Source organism: Leptonotus elevatus, chromosome 10 (genome assembly GCF_054856555.1).
Source record: "Leptonotus elevatus isolate MCC_2025b chromosome 10, RoL_Lele_1.0, whole genome shotgun sequence".
Classification (NCBI taxonomy): domain Eukaryota; kingdom Metazoa; phylum Chordata; class Actinopteri; order Syngnathiformes; family Syngnathidae; genus Leptonotus; species Leptonotus elevatus.
The window spans coordinates 11,881,602-11,899,687 of NC_141248.1; the positions used below are offsets into that span (position 1 = coordinate 11,881,602).

Sequence of the window (18,086 nt, forward strand, 5' to 3'; positions counted from 1 at the left end):
CTCTCTCTCTCTCTCCATCAAACAACTGAATGGCATACAATTTGGGAGTTACTGTAATATAGATAATCATGAATTTATTTCTATGTATACATTTTTGAGACTGGAAAACTACTTGGCGTTTTGAGGCCGTGGACATTTCAGCGCCACCAGGGGGCGCGCCTTCCTCTTTACTAACTTGGAGTCCACTCCGAGCCCCTCCCCCTCCCAGCCAGCTCTCCGCCCGCCTGCTCGCTCGCTCACCCCGGGACACTGAAGACGCCCATAGCAACAACACACCGCCGCGTCGAATAAGATAGTCGAGCGGTGGAGAGGACGGATTAAACGCCGCTTCTTCGCCGCGCTGACTACAGGTGTTCAGCGGAAAGGCCACGCTTCGGTCGTCTGTGTCGGTAGCATGGGGCGAGAGCATCGCTCGCTTGCTTGTTTTGGATAGCCGCCTCGAAGCGAAGCAGCCCCCCTCCCCGAAGCTGTCCCGACTCCCGACGGAGGACTCAAAAGGCTGCGACGGAGTTGGGAGCGTCGCCGTTCGCTAAGTCAGCTACGGGGGAATAAAGACGGGAATGGTGCTCGGGAACGAGTCGCTCGGCAGACAGAGAAAGGCGAGGGGCGCAAGGAGCACACCGCCGAGCTGTTACGTTTGGACTTCCAAGTGTTTTTCGAGAGAGGGAGCGGCTCCCCGACGGACGTGGTTTGTTTTGTGGCTAGCTGGCTAGCGAGCAGAGGGAAACGACCCCCCATCTGCAGTGTCTCCCTGCTGCTACCTCGGCTAACGTTAGCAGCGCAAACAATACACACAAGTGTGAGCAAAACGGATCGCTGATTAACTTTTAGCACGAAAACACAACTCAGGGTAATTTTTGGAACTGCGCCAGATAAAAGCTTCGTTAAAGGTGCCATCAGCTCAGTTGGCCATGTAACTTTTTTTCTTACGGTTTTCTGTGACTTTTCTTCACTTCGGATGCTGGCATCACTAACTAATTACAACCATGATGATCATAAGCAGAAAACCAGAAGGCCCAATCGCAACAGGTAATTCCAACTTTGATGTCTTTCTTTGTAGTGCTTTAGTGTTTGTCTTCTTAGCAGGCCCTCGTTTTTGGAAGTTCACCTTCGGGCAACGCTTTTCATTTACTTACATATCTTGTGGCCATTCTGTGACTGAATGAACAGTTATTTTCTCGTCCGTGCTCATTTGTCACATTGTGGCACTTTGTGGACAAGTAGCAGACGGATGTGTATATAAATGCAGTAGTTCTTCTTTACCACGTAAATATGAACGATCCTCCTCCCCCGTCCCTTCTTTGAAGTCCACCACGAGACTTGTCTCAGTGTTTTGGCACACATACCAGGAAATGCTGATGTTTTAATTTACTTGCAGGATTTTATATTGCTCCCTGCGTGAGGCCATACCTTGATAAGATTATCAGGAACAAGAGTCAGCTTTTATTCGATCACGTTTTGGCTGCTTTATGTGTTTGCTGCGTGCTGACTAGATTATCCAAATTTTCAAAGTCATATTTCCTCAAATCCATGGATGGGTGCTTGCAGTCCACATACAGTCTGTACTTCCAGCTCTGTCTTTTGGGGTAAGGTGTTAACTTTTGCGCGGAAACCCCCTATGTCCAAATGTGGTCAAACATTTAATTTCCTCCCCATGCAAATCCATATTATTGATCAGTCCCCACATAGTTTTGCTATTTATACTATTAGCCAAGATAAAGTCTTGAAACTAGCTTGTCTTTGATGATGCATTGTTAATGAATAAACATGGCATTTATTTTTTGTTCTTCTGACAATAGATGGTTTGAGAGTGTGATATGTGAATAATGTGACCCACAATTTATGACAGCAATAATTGTGATTTTGAGACAGATACAATTAAAATTTTCTTCCACTGTATTTAACGTATTGAACGAAAACTCTCTAGCTAGCATTGTTTTGCCGTTAACGGCTCTGATGGCTCAGCAAGGACTTCTTGGTCTGCCATAAATCGGCTATTTTACGTGATTGCTTTATATAGCCATTTACAAGCATATATGAATAACAAATTAGCATGTTGGGGCTAAGCAGTAAAAAAAAAAAAGGATGGATGGAGGCAGTCGTAACGTGTACGATGTCTCGTCAAGATGAACACAACTTGCTAGCGCTTAGCTGTTAGCATCGCAAAGTTACATCAACTACTTAGTCGCTACGAAAGACAAGCTTATTTCCATTCGCCGTCATGCCTATCATTGACAGTTCCGAGCCTCAACGATGTAGTTCAGAAACATGAATTGAGACGTGTTTAACTTTAAGACCTCAATGTTAAATACCCAGTAAATTATTATTTAATTATCAAATATTTGAGAAAATCGTTTTTATTTTGTTATTGACCCTCAAAGCAGGCAGATTCAGTTTGAAAGTGTTGAGCCCCCACTGAGTGATTAGGACTTTGCAGGTGGTTAATGGGGGGTGATCTGTGCTTGCTTGGCTAATAATGTGCGTGGAGACCTAAAGCCTGTGTTTGCTGTACTGTGCTGCGCTGCGCTGCACCGATCTAATGCGTGGGTATCTAGGCAGCAGGTCTAATCTGTCCCGGTGCAGGTCTGTTGACTGGAGACACAAGCTGTGACGCACCTGCCCGTGTTCAGAACGCTCTCAAGGGCCAGTCGCAGGGAACGCCAGTTGTTTTTTCTTCCAGCTAACTAAACATGTCGCCAGTGCAATTGTTCACCGGCTACTTGCGGCCATCTCACAGTAGTGGTGAGATAGAAACCTGCCTAACAACCAGTTGCAATGAACAGCCTGCTGATGGGCTTTGTCATCTGAGAAACCACCTACAAGCCTGACTCATTCATACATTCAGTCAGTATCAGCTCAGATGAAGTGATGTGACCCCACGCGCACACGCATGCACACACGTACACACACCTCGCTATTGAATGGCCATGTGAGCTCTTTTTGGGAGCACACCTGACCTGGTCCACGCAGTACACAAGCAGGCTTGAATGGACAGATGGGTAGACGGAAAGATGCTGTCGTCACACGGGCATCTGTTACCCCCATTAGGCCAATAATACCACTTGCAGCGCTAGCAATCTGGGACCCTAAGCCCTACCTAAGCTGGTCAGGTCGCTGCCATGCTCTTGGGTACAATGTACCGCTCACAATACATTCATTGGGAGGATTGTCACAGGAAATGTGCTTTCTCCAATATGTTTTCACAACATTGCAATTGATTGACAAGATAATCAATGGGATTTAGCGTTGGCCTCTTTACAACAAGATTAGATTAGTCTTTTTCGTGTATCCTTGAATGTGTTATTGATTCAATCGGTTCCCTTGATCATGCTGTTGTGTTTGTTCCTCTTTGTACCTCTAGCGCGTCACGGTGATGGACTTTACGACTCGTACATGAGGACGGACCACATCCTCAAAGAGGACACTGACACCAACAGTCCCTCAGGCCTGCCCCCCATGCCCAAGCTCGCAGTAAGCAAACATACAAACACACAAAGCCCTATTTCCTGTGCTGTAGCACGCTGTCTCCAGACATCCTGTTCCTCGGAGACACATAACCCCCCACCCCCCAACGTTGTTTGTTTCTTGTCATCCCATTAACTTTATTCTGTTTAGTTTTTAGTGGTGCATGGCAGCGAGTTTATCTTATCTCTTTACTTCTACCTTTTATGCCACCCTAAATCTTATATGAGGATTAACTAGATGCGCGTAAACATAAATACTTTTTAAAAGACAATTGCGGTTATCCTGTAATTTCAGTGGCACCTCTCAGGTCAAACAATCTGTTTTCATCCTTGCCACTGCTAATTTGTTAGTATCAATTTTTATCCCCCCCCCCCACCCCAAAAAAAACTAAAGCAGATGATCAAGATCAATTCGGTTCTCACAGAATTACTCACCGTTTCCTTGTTGAATTTGAACAGCGAGAGTCGCTTTGTGCATTTTTATCTGGTAAAGATGTTTGTGACCCCCCCGTTAAAACGGAAGACAACATTTTCATCCACTGCCTTGATTGGTCAAAACAAATGTGCAAGATGCCACATTGTCCAATCAGATCAAAGTACTGTACAGCAAGGCCCCAGTTTCCTGAACGGAGTGAAGACCCAGATTGATCATTTGAATTTTGAAGAAATTCCTCGAGTGAATCACAATTATCAATCTGGCTTGCGAGGTTATGTAGACATATGGCATGCAAAAATTGTATGCAAATGCAAAAATACCATGTAGGTATAGGTTTGCATTTATGGGATTATTAGGATTAATTGATTGAATTTGATCTACTATACTCGAAACGTTTTGTTAATTTTAAACACCTTGTAAGTGTGATACCATTTCATTAGCATAATAGCCCAAGTCATAAATGCCAGTTTGAAATAAAAATGTGATTGGTTAAAAATTTTTTTTATCTTTGTCTGTGTAGATTCTTAGTCATCCAGGTCATGGTAATACGCAAGGCTGTGGTCGGAACTACGACGGTATCTGATCGTCTTCGAACCTCCGACTTTCGTTCTTGATTAATGAAAACATTCTTGGCAAATGCTTTCGCCCTGGCCCGTCTTGGGCCCAAGAATTCCACCTCTAGCGGCGCAATACGAATGCCCCCGGCCGTCCCTCTCAATCATGGCCCCAGTTCAGGAGGGAAAACCCACAAAATAGAACCGGGGTCCTATTCCATCATTCCTAGCTGCGCTATGCGAGGCCGGTCGCGGGCCTGCTTTGAACACTCTAATTTTTTCAAAGTAAACGCTTCGGGCCCCGAGGCGGGACACCGCAGTCAAGGGCATCCCGGGGGCTGCCGAGAGGCAGGGGCTGGGACAGACGGTGGCTCGCCTCGCGGCGGACCGTCAGCTCGCGTCCCGAGATCCACTACGAGCTTTTTAACTGCAGCAACTTTAAGATACGCTATTGGAGCTGGAATTACCGCGGCTGCTGGCACCAGACTTGCCCTCCAATGGTTCCTCGCCCAGGGGTTTGGAATGCGCTCATTCCAATTACAGGGCCTCGAAAGAGTCCTGTATTGTTATTTTTCGTCACGACCTCCCCGAGTCGGGTGTGGGTAATTTGCGCGCCTGCTGCCTTCCTTGGATGTGGTAGCCGTTTCTCAGGCTCCCTTTCCGGAATCGAACCCTAATATAATGTTCAAAAATGATTTTGGCAATAATGCTATTAGGCTAATGATTTAATAGATTATTGTCAATTTTAATGCATTTAGATTGTTCAATATCAATCAATAATGCCTGTAGATACAAGTGGGCTACTTCTTAGCTTTGGGTGCTGTCTGCATAGCCCCGTTGGCAGCAAATGTGCACACAATTAATGTCTAAAGCCTCTCTTGCCAAAAGGGGCAAAATGGTTTGGTATAAAGTCTAAAGATTTATTGGACTTGAAAATGTGACCCACAAACAAAATCACTAATCAACATCCACCCTTCGTTGTACTGTGCAGCGTAATCCGCCATCAGTGGGCCTGCACGGGGTTTGAGCATGTTCTCTCTACCAGGGCCACTTTTCTTCTTTTGTATGTGCTGTCACGCTCGCCGAGGTAATATCCTCAATTGAATGTAGCTGACAGAAGCGTGCCCCAGTTAAGTTTGTTGGAATGCACAGAGCTGCTCAGTTGAACTAATAACCACATTTGTCATTGCTGGTTATTCTAAAAGCCGTAAACAAACTCATGAGGAATTGTAGTTGTTGAGATTGGTGGTGCTGAAAGCTGTCACGAAGCTTCACTTTTGTTTTGTCTGGCTTAAGATGGCTTGCATTGTGACAAGCTTTGAGGGTTTGCTGCACGTGAAGAGTTGCGGAACTGCCAGCGCGCTTAGGCGTTTCTTTGACAGCAAAGAGATTAGCTCCTCTCCGTCTGTTGCACTTTGCACTTTGCACACAAGGAACTCCATTGCCACCCTCGTTTAACAACATATAACCTCCAGCTCTTTTGGTGATGTTTTTTCTAATTGCTCCCCGTGGCCCCTCAGATCAATAATCCATCCCTGTTGGCTTGGCAAGCCACATACTGTTTGATTTTTATGCCTGTACATTATTTGTGTCTGTCTGTGGCTGAAGGGGCTCAATCAATGGCATTGGCCGTACAGTTTTCGGGACAGCAGCTGCAGAAGGTCACAGGGTCAGCGTCAGCCATTTGGCTTGCCTGTCATAAATCAAGACTGTATAGTTACACGTATGGAAACAGACTTTGCGTTCTGTCGCTGTGCTGGAATGCAGGATCTAAACGTTACCTTCATAACTTGAGCCTAATTACAGCACAAATGTCACCACCTCATTTCATCTACATTTCTTGGTGGGGTGGCTCTGTGTCTTATGAAACCAGGGCTGGGGCACCTTTTTCTTCCAGGAACTATTTCAGTCTAAGTTATCACAGGCTCTGATAAATGTTTGAAAATAAAACAATTAAACACGTTTATTATATATTTTGAACATTTGCGGGATCCTGTTTGTTTTTAGATTTGCATGGCAGTTCAGCTCACATGGCCGAGAGGCTGTAGTTACCCCACCCTTGATCATTTCAAACCAAGTGTGCTCAGTGAGGGTGGGAACCAAATAGCTGGGTCACTGCCATGATAAGTGCTCACGTGGAAGACTTGACAACCAAAATGTCAATGGTAAAATCATGGTTATAACTTAAATGAGTGTAAACACAACAGATTATTTATAAAGTATTGTTTCCTTTCAGAATTCCAAAATGCTACAAATAATTTTAGCAACATTCCAATTCAGTACGAAATTTGATAGAATCTTACTTTTTAAGGAGGTGTACTATTTACGTACCTCAACGACCCACAGCGTCTACATTTGACTTGTAATAAAAACTTAACCGACCTTATGTCTCATTGTGGATATTTGTCTTTCCACCAGTAGGAGAGTTTAAAGGACTGAATTCCAGGGGGTTGCTCAAACGAAACTGCTGGCAGGAAGAACTGAAACTCATCTTAACATTCAATCGTGTCATTGTAATGATAGACATTAAAACCAAAAAGATACTAAAAATAGTCCTAACAATCATAAAATGTTAATGATTGAATCCAGTCATACATGTTCCGTTCAGATGAAATAGTGTGTGTTTTATTCTTTTGGAAGGGGTGGAGAGGGGGTTCTGGTGTTGCTTACCAGACTGGATCTACATCCAGTTTTGCTGGTTTGGACAACTTTTAAGGGCTGACGGTCTGCGTGACACTCACTTTGGTTGTCAAAATGTAGGCCTAGGTGTTGAAAAACAAGACTTCAGTCTAGTGGTGCCACCTATCATGATTGGCCAATTAAATGTGGAAGTACACAATTAGCATATTTTGATCAAAGCCTTTAATTGACAATCCCAAAAAACAGTCACAGCTTGTACTTTGCAGCTTGCAACCAGCTAGAGAGCAGCCTGTGTGCGGCCTACCTGACATCTGTTTATGAGCTTTATCTCATCCCTTGAAACATAAACATGTCTTCTTTTCCGGTGTGCATTCATTTGTAGCCATTTATTTATTTATTTTTATGAGCAGAAAGTTCCATTTCTGATTCCGTGGTTGTTGTCATACTTTTTCTTGGAGTCTCACAGGCTATGTGGAAATCTGAAGTTCACTTTTGGTGTGCAATGCCTACTTCCAAGCACTAACTACTGTAGTGTGTTTATTGTCTAAATCTCGCGATAGGCCAATCTAATTGTCTCTTCTTCCCTTTTCAGGCAATCAGTAACAAGGGTGTGATGAGGGATCAGATAACCGTACGAGGTGGCCAGCTGAAGGTCAAGTATCTGTACGAAGACTCCTCTAACAATCGCAAGATCAGTGCCGTTACCACGGCTGCACCTCAGAACGGTGGGACCAGCGGTCAGACGCCTAGTAAACCGGTACCAGCCACCACCTTGTCCAAGGATCACAGTGCTGACAGGTGGGAAAGATATAAAAAAAAAAAAAAATTGTAACATTGAGACCAAGACGGGAGGGTATTTGCTCACTCTGCTCTGGTTTATCACAGCTCCGAATCCAGTAAGGGCTCCAATGACAACTCTGGATCTCATGGGGTTGCCAATGGAGGGAACAGTACCAAGCTGTGTGGCCCCCTCACGCCAGAACAGGCAGTGAGACTGTATCGGACTCAATTGACCAGCCTTGAGCAGACCGAGATCCACTCCTACTCAGACATCTACTTCGTGGGACCCAATGCCAAGAAGAGGCCCGCCGTCACCGGGGGCAGCAACAATTGTGGCTATGACGACGAGCAAGGTGGTTACATCAACGTCCCGCATGACCAGCTGGCTTACCGCTACGAGTTTCTCAAGGTAAGACGAAGGATATGCTGAACGGCTTTTGAATTTGCATTTGTAAACAAACCTCATTCATCTGCCTCCCTTTTGCTCTCCTCAGATTATTGGCAAGGGCAGCTTCGGTCAGGTGGCCAAAGTCTACGACCACAAACTGCAGCAGCACCTGGCTCTGAAGATGGTCCGCAATGAGAAGCGTTTCCACCGACAGGCACAGGAGGAGATCCGCATCCTGGAGCACCTGCGCAAGCAGGACCGCAACGGTACCATGAACGTGGTGCACATGCTGGAGCATTTCACCTTCCGCAACCACATTTGCATGACCTTTGAGCTGCTTAGCATGAACCTCTACGAGCTGATCAAGCGCAACAAGTTCCAGGGCTTCAGCTTGCCTTTGGTCAGGAAGTTTGCGCACTCGATCCTGCAGTGCCTGGAAGCCCTGAGCAGGCTCCGAATCATCCACTGTGACCTCAAGCCTGAGAACATTCTGCTCAAACAGCAGGGACGCAGCGGCATCAAGGTATTCAAGCACACCTGCGCCATGCCGCCTTCCAGCAAGCGTTCTCTCTCACTCGCTCACTGACTTGTCTCTTCTCCCACCAGGTGATAGACTTTGGCTCGAGCTGCTTCGAGCACCAGCGCGTGTACACGTACATCCAGTCTCGCTTCTATCGAGCCCCCGAGGTGATCTTCGGCGCTCGTTACGGCCTGCCTATCGACATGTGGAGCTTCGGCTGCATCCTGGCCGAGCTGCTGACGGGCCACCCGCTTTTCCCCGGGGAGGACGAGGGCGACCAATTGGCCTGTGTCATGGAGCTGCTGGGCATGCCTCCTCAGAAGGTTCTGGAGCAGGCCAAAAGAGTAAAGACATTCATAAACTCCAAGGGCCACCCCCGCTACTGCGGAGCCAACACACTACCCACAGGGGCCACTGTGCTGACAGCATCTCGCTCCCGCCGCGGCAAGTTGAGAGGCCCCCCGGCCAGCAAAGAGTGGAGCGCCGCACTCAAAGGTTGCGAGGACGCCACCTTTATTGACTTCCTCAAAAAGTGTTTGGACTGGGACCCCTCATCTCGTCTGACCCCCAGCCTGGCCCTCAGACACCCTTGGCTCTATCGCCGGCTGCCCAAACCGCTGCCTGGAGCCGAGAGGAGCCAAGGGACCCCCGCAAAGCGGCCCCCCGATCACCACAGCACCTCCTTCCCTTCCATCATATCCAAGGGGGGGTCTGGCCTGGGCACCACAGCTACTAACAACAAACTGAGGAGCAACATGTTGGGAGATTCAGGAGAGGCCATACCTATTCGCACAGTCCTACCCAAACTTGTCACCTAGAGAGAGAGAGGACCACTCATCTCCTCTCTCCCTCCTTCTCTGCACTTCTCAGGAGGAGTCGGAGTCCAGGAGGAAGCAAAGTTTAGGTTTGAAAATGGTCGCTTGTTCTTTGTGTTTGTTTTTTACTGAGCGGTGTCGACACCCCAGTTCTGGCTTTTTGATATTAGCTGAGCAAAGGAGAGACGACACAAGAAGAAAAAAAAAACTCTTACCAAGTTTTTATACAGAGGATTTCCTTTGGCGGCTGTGCAGTTTCTATACGCAGTCGTGGATTTAGATCATGATTTGTACAAACGTTTGAGTGTTTTTAATGTGAATTTGTTCCCACGCGAGTGTTTTTAGTTGGCTGCACTCGAAAGCCGCACTCTTTATTATTGAACACTCTGAGGAGTTAAAAGGGCTACAAACTCCCTACTTAGCTCACTGGTAGCAGAAAAAGCTTTACTCAGCCAACAGTCGTAGTAGAAAAGAGCACACTGACACGTTCAGCCAACACTTTCACACACTTTTGACGACAGCATCATGTAGTTCCTGCAATAACTTTTCACTTCTAATTGACATCATGCCATAATTAATCCCTGGTGCTAGCATGTCAACTCAATATGTGACATGAGTGTGCGCATGAACACATTGGCTTAGTGGTACTACTGTGGGTGACATGAAGAGTGATCTACATGTATTTAAAGCCCCCTCAACCACAAGGTTGAGGAGGACAGAAGCTCCACTTGGCACCAAAGTGTCATGGCTTCACTTTGCTTCATCTCTACCTAGCCTCGTTTTCTATATTCGTACTGTCATGTTTTTGGACCACTAGGATGGGAGAGCGTAAATCTGAAAAAAGAAAAAAAAGTTACAGAATGTGCTAAATATGAGCCATTTTCGTTCTCTTGAGAAGGGCCAGGAACAAAGATGGCCCTCTGCGGGACTGATTTGAAGGCATGTTTCTCAGGGAGACATACTTGATACACCCCTTAATCCTATAAAGCAGGGATCCCCAACCACTTGGCCACAAGCCGGTATCGGGCTGCACAGAGAAACTAAACAGAAAATTACTGATTATCGGTCATGTTCTGTTTTGAAAAGCAGTTTCCATCCGCCTGTTCTTCTGTCAAAATGTTAATAAAAAAAAAAACTGTTAGTGCTTCTTCAGAAAGGGGAACAAGCCAAATACTGAGAAAGAAGAGCCTATTAAAAAATAAAACGCTAAAATGGTAGCAATACAGAGCATCCACTAACGATGACTACATTCTTCCTAATGGTGCATTTAATTTTGTTTTTATGCTGGCCATCAAAATGCCTTTAGTTGAAACCAGGCTGTGACACAAAAAAGGTTGGAGACTACGGCTATAAAGGCTCACGTTTGCATACAGTATAGTTGTGCCGCTGTGACACCGTGGAGCCGTTAATGGGGCCCGGCCTGCATGCTCCACAATCTGACCTAGATTCGCTCCCCCCCTCCCCCTTGTTCTCGCACTGTCATGTAGGCCAGGGAACCTTGTCAACCCATTAAGATATAGATATTGAATTATGGTGCTGTTTAGTCACGTGCACACAAACACAAAAATGTCAGGTGCATGTTGTATGGACCACACTGCTCAAAAACTCCATCTCATCCCTTGTTTTCTAAGTAAAACTGTCAGGGATTTCTACTCCATTGTTTTGTTTTGTTTTTAATAAATAGAAGTGGTTACTATTGCGAGTCACTCCCAAAATGTCAAGAGGAAGAAGTATAATGCAAACATGGATTAAGAAGACAAAAACAAAGTTGTATGCTGTCATGTACTCGTGGTGTGCGGTATAGTTGCAGGATGTTTGGTGTTCCAGCATGAGATCACAATGTTGAGAAGTTACTGCTGAGTGACTCCAGAAGAGAAATGTAAAGTAACCAAATGAAGTTGTGATAGTTTTCTTTTTGTAAGGAAAATAAAAGAAAAATGGTTATTAACTTGAGTGTCAATTGACTGATTTCATTAGATATAGCACAGTCTGCCACAGTAACAAGAGGGTGGATGAGACACTAAAAGAAACAGGCCAGTACACCACAAAAGGGAGATGGAAGGGCAACAACCCTGCATGCGGTAGGACCCTTACCTACTTTGCTCAAGGACGCTACAAATTGGCCTCTTAACAGGCCACTCGTTAAGTGTTTCTCCAAAAACTGTCAGAAACAGACTTCATAAGGGTGGCATGAGGGCCCGACATCCATAAGTGGGCCCTGTGCTCACAGCCAGACTGGTACTGAGAGTTCACAGTATACATGTGACAGACGTGAGAGGGTCTGGAGATGATATGAAGAACATTGATTGCCTCAGTGAAGGCCACAGGTACCCCAAATGCTCTTTGGTCGAGAGATGAGACCCATTGTCAGATCACATGCTGGCTCAATGAGCCTCAGTTTCCATTTGGTTTATAAGATTAAATGTTTTTGTCATTTGACACCTTGGTTATGAAACAATGTTTCCAATGGTGTTCACGGACTACTGTGAATAAGCTCTTTGGCAGAGATAAGGTTACGGAATCAGTGCCCTTGACTTCATTTATTCCCTAGTCTCCAATCACTAGAAATTGATTTGTATGTAGTTGACTATAAAGTTCACTCAGCAGTCAAAGGAAATTTGTTTTCAAAGGAAAAAGGACAAGACAGGATTTTTTTTCCCAATTAACAGAAGGATACCAACAATTTTGTCCATGTTAGCTTCTGATCACAGCCTTGGATAACGCAGTGTCATCCACAATGTTGTGTTCATGCTTGGATTTGATTGGCATAGTGACATGAAAATTAAACAAAGACATTTATACGATTATCTTAAAATCCTGTTTGAATGATCAAAATAATACTTCTCGATCCCATGCCAATCGTAAGTGAGCATATAGAATACAGAATACAGAAATGTTGCTGCACTTCTTGCATGGGATGTCCAAATGTGCCTCATCTTAGGCCCAGTGAGTGCGCATACACTCAACCCTGCTTCCACCAGCAAATGTGTCACAAGTGATGACTCAGTGTCATCCACTTCATGTGTTTCTGAGGAAGTACACACAAACACACACAGTCTGCATATCAATTCACAATTTTTTGTTTAGTTTAAAAACATTTTAATCAAATTAAAATCAAAAATTAGTGTGCGTGTGTGTATCTGACAAATGAATATGATTACTCCTATTCTGTTAATGTATAAGTCATCGCAGCATTTGTGCACAATTATTTAGACACACCCTCACCTTGTGACGCCCAGCTTCAACCACCATAATCAACTCGGTTGAATAAATACCTCTCTAGCAATGGCAATTAAAATTCTGAATGTGTATCTTTACAAAAGCAGAGGTGGAAAAAGTATTCACAAGTGGTGCTGTTAATTGTGGAAAAAGTAAGTGGTAAAAGTAGAAATACTGATTCAACTCCTGTTGTTCAACTCCTAAGTTTTTTAATAAAAAAGTTTAAAAAATCAATCATATACAATACTCGTTTCTGATAACTTGGCACAATGAAAAAAAGCTGTTCCCATTTGCTAATGTGAACTGAGTAACATCCAATAAATGCTTAATTAGCTCATCATGACAACTGAAAAAATACACATTACCTGTATGTATTTTTATTTTTTTAGATTAGATGGAAAACTTCTGAAAGTCAGAAGCTCATTGTTTATAGGCTGGCACAAGATTAAACAGATTCACCATAAATCATTCTTTTGTCCAACAACATCAAACAATTCTCCTAAGGGCATGGTTGGAGAATATCGTGCTTCTCCAAATCTGTTATGTCATCACATTTCTTGCTGCGCTTCCCTGTTTCTTTCCACCTTTTCTAAAATCCCAAGATCTCAAGCAATCAAGATCTCAACCACTGTTAACGTTACCTGCGTTGTCCAAAAAAAAGTCACAAAAGATACTATATTTGTAATCCAAAATGTAAAATATAAATCTGTAGTTATGCTAACACACTTCCAGAGCCTTCTCTGCCACAACTTCATGCACCCGTGGAAGGATTCATCCATTCATTCCATCTTGATGAACACCCCTTTGTGCTTGGGATAGAGTAAAAATTCACACAGAGCCAGATTTAGAGAGCTCCAGCAAAAAGATGCTCTTCTTGGCAAGGAGCTGCCCGATGTTCAGGGCGTTGTGAAAATACGCATTGTTATGGTGAAGCAACCAACATCATTGGTTCTCTTGATCAGATGGATTTGGGTTTAAAATATATATTTTTGCTGACACTGGTCTTGGAGCCATTCTCGCACTTCATAGGTACGTCTCTTTTTTCTTTCTTTTTCTTTTTTTTGTCATCGAAAAAAAGCAACAGGCCTATTTTGGCAAAGTCAGGAGTAGAAAGAACAAGCAATATGTTTTCAAATGTCAGAATAAAAAATAAAATGTCATCAGTCTTTATATTTGAAAATTATACTTGTGCACTTTGTTACTTGCCACCAGAACCGCAGATGTTTTTACAAAAAACTGATGACTAATTGTAGACATCACTTATCAGCCTCAATGCATACGTGTGATGGCCGAGTTGTGACTTGTTAAACAGGTTTTATGAATGCCAGTCTAATCTTCAGCAGCAGGCATTCACGTTTTTGGAATCTACCTATGAGCAACAGCCTGCTCGGGTTACACACCGTAACGGTTGAGTCCTCCGTGTTTACATGCAGGCCCTGGGGGAGGAAACAGTTCGTCATATGCGCAACAACCAGTCGAGCAACGTTACCTCCATCACAGCAGGACAGTGTTGTGGATGCTTGTTGGAAAAGGGGCATTTAGACAGGCTGCTTAATCATCCAGACGTCATTATCTCAGGTCATGACAGGAGTTATTGCATCACTGATTTTCTCTTAACACCATTCGTGTGGGCCCTTCATTCATTTTAGCGTTCTAATAAAAGAATGGTGGTATTTTCCACTTACATGACACTTCAGTAGATACACCTGCACAAGCGCTGAATCAAGAATTCATGAAGACAGTCATCCATTTACTATAGTGCTTGTCCTCATTTGGGTCACGTATGACCTAGAGCCTAGCCCAGCTGACATTGGGCAAGGGGTAGGATACACCCTGGATTAGGGGGTTGTTGTTTTTTGGGATGAATTGCACTCTAAAGACAGTTAGATTGAAAAAGGAACCAACCCAATTCTGGGTTATTCATTTGACCCAGCAGCAACCCATCTCTGGGTTATTAATTTGACCCAGCAGCTAGTTGTCCAAAAAACAACCCCCTAATCCAGGGTGTACCCTAACCCTTGTTCAGTTGGGCTCGCCTCCAGGTCAATCGTGACCCAGCTTTTTGTGTTAATTAAATAAATAACCCCAAAAGTTGGGTCAGATGAATAACCCATACAACCCAAAAAATAGCTTGTTGTATTTTTTGTATTTGTTTTATTTTATTTTATTTTATTTGTATGGTTGTTTTGTGAATTGTTCAAACAACTTGTTGGGTTACTGTATTTAACCAGTTGGGTTAAACAAATAACACAAAAAATCTGTTGTGAAATACAACCCAATTTTTGTGGGTTGTTTTGTGGGTTATTCGTTTGACCCAACAACTTTGCTAGTTGTTGGGCCAAAAATAACCCAATTTGAGCCAAAAATTGTTTGATCCACTACTAGGGTCAATTTGACATGAGTTTCTGTTTTGTTTTGTATGAGAATAACCCAAATAATTGGATTGTTTTATACAAAACAACTTTTAAAAAATCCTTGTTTTGTAAAAAAACAACACAGAAAGTTGGGTCAAATTGACCCATACAGTGGATCGGTCTTTAGAGTGAACTTTTGGGGTTATTTACTGTATTTAACCAGTCGGGTTAAATAAATAACGTGTTGTACAATACTGTTGTTTTGTTGGCCATTCATTTGATTGACTATTTGGGGTTAACTGAATAACCCAAAAAGTTGGGTTAAATAAATAACACAGAAAGTTGGATCGGTTCCTTTTTGATCCAATTTTGGATTATTTTTGACCCAACCCTTTTTCACACATGATGTAAAAAGCTTGTTCATTGATGTTGAAATGCGCAAAATGGGGCCCCCCACGGACAATGGGCCCCTATGCACAGTGCGTGTTCATCATTTAGAGAGGGGCGGTCCTGAAGACAAGCAAAATTTGAAAAGTAATTAGTGTTATACAGTAGTACCTCCCCTCACATACATAGATCCGAGGGTAGGATAGGATGCATCATTACAGTTGATTTGAATTCTCAATGTCGAAATGCGTCTGTGCACTAACTGTGGTTGTATAGTATGCAGTGAAATGTATCCCAGAAGCATCCCTCAGACAGTGCAGGACAAAGTCAACTATTGTCTAAAAATAGATCTGGCAACACTGTTAAATTGCAGTAAATGGCCTCTCTAAAATCTAAATAGAAAAGAACCATAGTTAATGTCACTGCTTTCACACTATGTAATGTGTTGTTATGTAAAAAATAAAATAAAATACTGTGCATTTCTCTCTATGCAGGTCTTTCTTTGTCATGTAAAAGACGATTAGACCAATCCCATTACGTACCAACCCTGTCACCTTTCTAACCATATGCTCCAAAGCTCACCTGTCGCCATTTGGCACACTGACTTGCGCTCTAATCTCATCCCTGCCACAGCTGGTGACAAACAAATACAACAATGTAGTTGCAGGAATGAGCACGATCTCACTGGTGATTCAGATTTAATTTCAAGAGAACTGAACTGTTCCAGACACAAACTGTTGTCGTCATAAAAAGTGTTGACTCAACAGATGATTGATTTATTCATTTCACCCCTACAGTTTAAAACTGTTGCCAGGTGTCTTCGTAGCATGTCGATGACACGCGTTTGTCAAAATGCCCCAAAGGTCAAGAATTCCACGACCTTTTACACACAGTTATTTAAGCCTCCCAAAACTCCCCAATATGACCACCAGATTGTAATGCAGAACCAAGTCCAACTTTTGATACTATTCTGACCAGGGGCAAAGCTAGGAGGTTTTACAGGCAAAGTGGCTTCTGCTTGCCAAAGTGAAGCCCAGATTGTTGAAAAAATAAAGTAACCCTAAATACAATAAATGTATTTTACTCATGGAAGCCGCATTTCATTCACCACCAGTGCTTTCCACCCTTTATTGTGACTTGGGCTGCTCACAGTAAAAGGCCACAAAGTTCACTTTTCTACCATTGCTACCTTCCAAGGCATGTCAGGACTCAGAACACAACTGGCCTCCCAATCGCAGACCACATGTAACGATCCCAGCCCAGGACCAAAATCCAAGATCGTCTCAGACCAGCCACCAGAACAGCCTTTGCTCCAGAGAATTTCTTCACTAAAACAAAATCCAGAATCCATCTCAGAGTAGCTGATTAGCATGCTCGTCATCCTCATCAGGGTCTCCATATACATGTACTGTTAACAGTGCCGCCAAAGAGAAATTCTACGAACTGAAGAGAATAGACTATTGGGAATAAATTAGTACAATTTCATGGAACAAGTAATGAGAACATAGGTGTTAAATGTAGGTCACGTCTTGATATTTTTAAAGCCAGCCGAGAAGGCTTGTTTACTTTCCAGTGTTAATCTGGTTTGTCTGATGTCATGGCAAGGAGGGCAAGTGGAGTCCATTTTGGACTATATTACAGCTCAATTCTCCCCCTATTTACACCTTACGCCCAAATCAACTCACACCGTCCTGGGTCAGCGAGTGTATGCACACAGTCACACACTCATGAGAGATGTGCAGCTCTTCTGGCTGTGGATCACAGGGACAGCTGACCCTACCAGTCTATGGCAGAAGCAGGACGTGCTACGTTCGCTCACCGCCCCCTTTTTCCCCCATCGAATGCACGCACGAACACTTCCAGACACATGTCCCCACATGCTCCACAGCAGATCTGCAGCCTACTGCGGCGCTGCACATCACAATGACACAGCTGAGTTCACATGCGCAGCTGAGCACGTCTGTACAAGTTAAACCGATCGCACACGTGGGACCATTTGCCCACACAGCCCATCACTATTCGACGTTCCCCAGAGAATACAGGTTAGGTTGAGGAGGATAACTTATTCATTTAGGTGGTGAAAAGTACAGATACCTGTATTTAGGTTCTTAATTCCCCCCCGTCTTATTTACGTGACCTGGCTGGATCACAGTTAAGACTGAAATAGAAGGCGACTCATCCTCCGTCTTCGCAGATGAATCTGACTGTCTGTCTGTTTTACTATATATAACTCGATATACAGTATATATGTGCGTAATGTGTTTTTCAGGTTTTATCTTTCCAGTCCTTCTTATAGACCCAAGGTGGAAGGTCCCCACGGCAACACTTGAAAGAAAGTCTAAGGAACATTTTGTTGTGACATAATTTCTCAAATGTAACATATTTATTGTGATACATGTTGTTCAGTGGTTTTACTACCTATGCCAAGCAGTTTTCTTTGCCATCGTTTATGCTATGAAAATGTCATGAAATGGTGCACCGTGGGTTCAAGAACAAGGAATGTGTTTTTGCTGCTGATTCTGTTACAGA

The 18,086-nt window shown here is 43.8% G+C and overlaps 1 protein-coding gene across 1 annotated transcript; it reads left to right on the plus strand.

The window, feature by feature from the left end:
* Nucleotides 1–235: 235 nt before the first annotated feature.
* Nucleotides 236–11,545, plus strand: dyrk3 (dual specificity tyrosine phosphorylation regulated kinase 3). Its single transcript, XM_086087489.1, has 6 exons — nt 236–1,029; nt 3,362–3,471; nt 7,687–7,892; nt 7,980–8,283; nt 8,369–8,785; nt 8,869–11,545. The coding sequence occupies exons 1-6, from the start codon at nt 987–989 to the stop codon at nt 9,598–9,600; spliced, it is 1,812 nt and encodes a 603-aa protein (XP_085943615.1). The 5' UTR covers nt 236–986; the 3' UTR covers nt 9,601–11,545.
* Nucleotides 11,546–18,086: the final 6,541 nt, after the last annotated feature.

Bases quoted from the DNA above. Each gene is read 5' to 3' on its own strand.
- dyrk3 (XM_086087489.1), top strand. From the start codon at position 987: ATGATGATCATAAGCAGAAAACCAGAAGGCCCAATCGCAACAG. The intron at 3,472-7,686 runs GTAAGCAAACAT...TTCCCTTTTCAG, and splicing joins CCCCCATGCCCAAGCTCGCA to GCAATCAGTAACAAGGGTGT. The intron at 7,893-7,979 runs GTGGGAAAGATA...GGTTTATCACAG, and splicing joins AAGGATCACAGTGCTGACAG to CTCCGAATCCAGTAAGGGCT.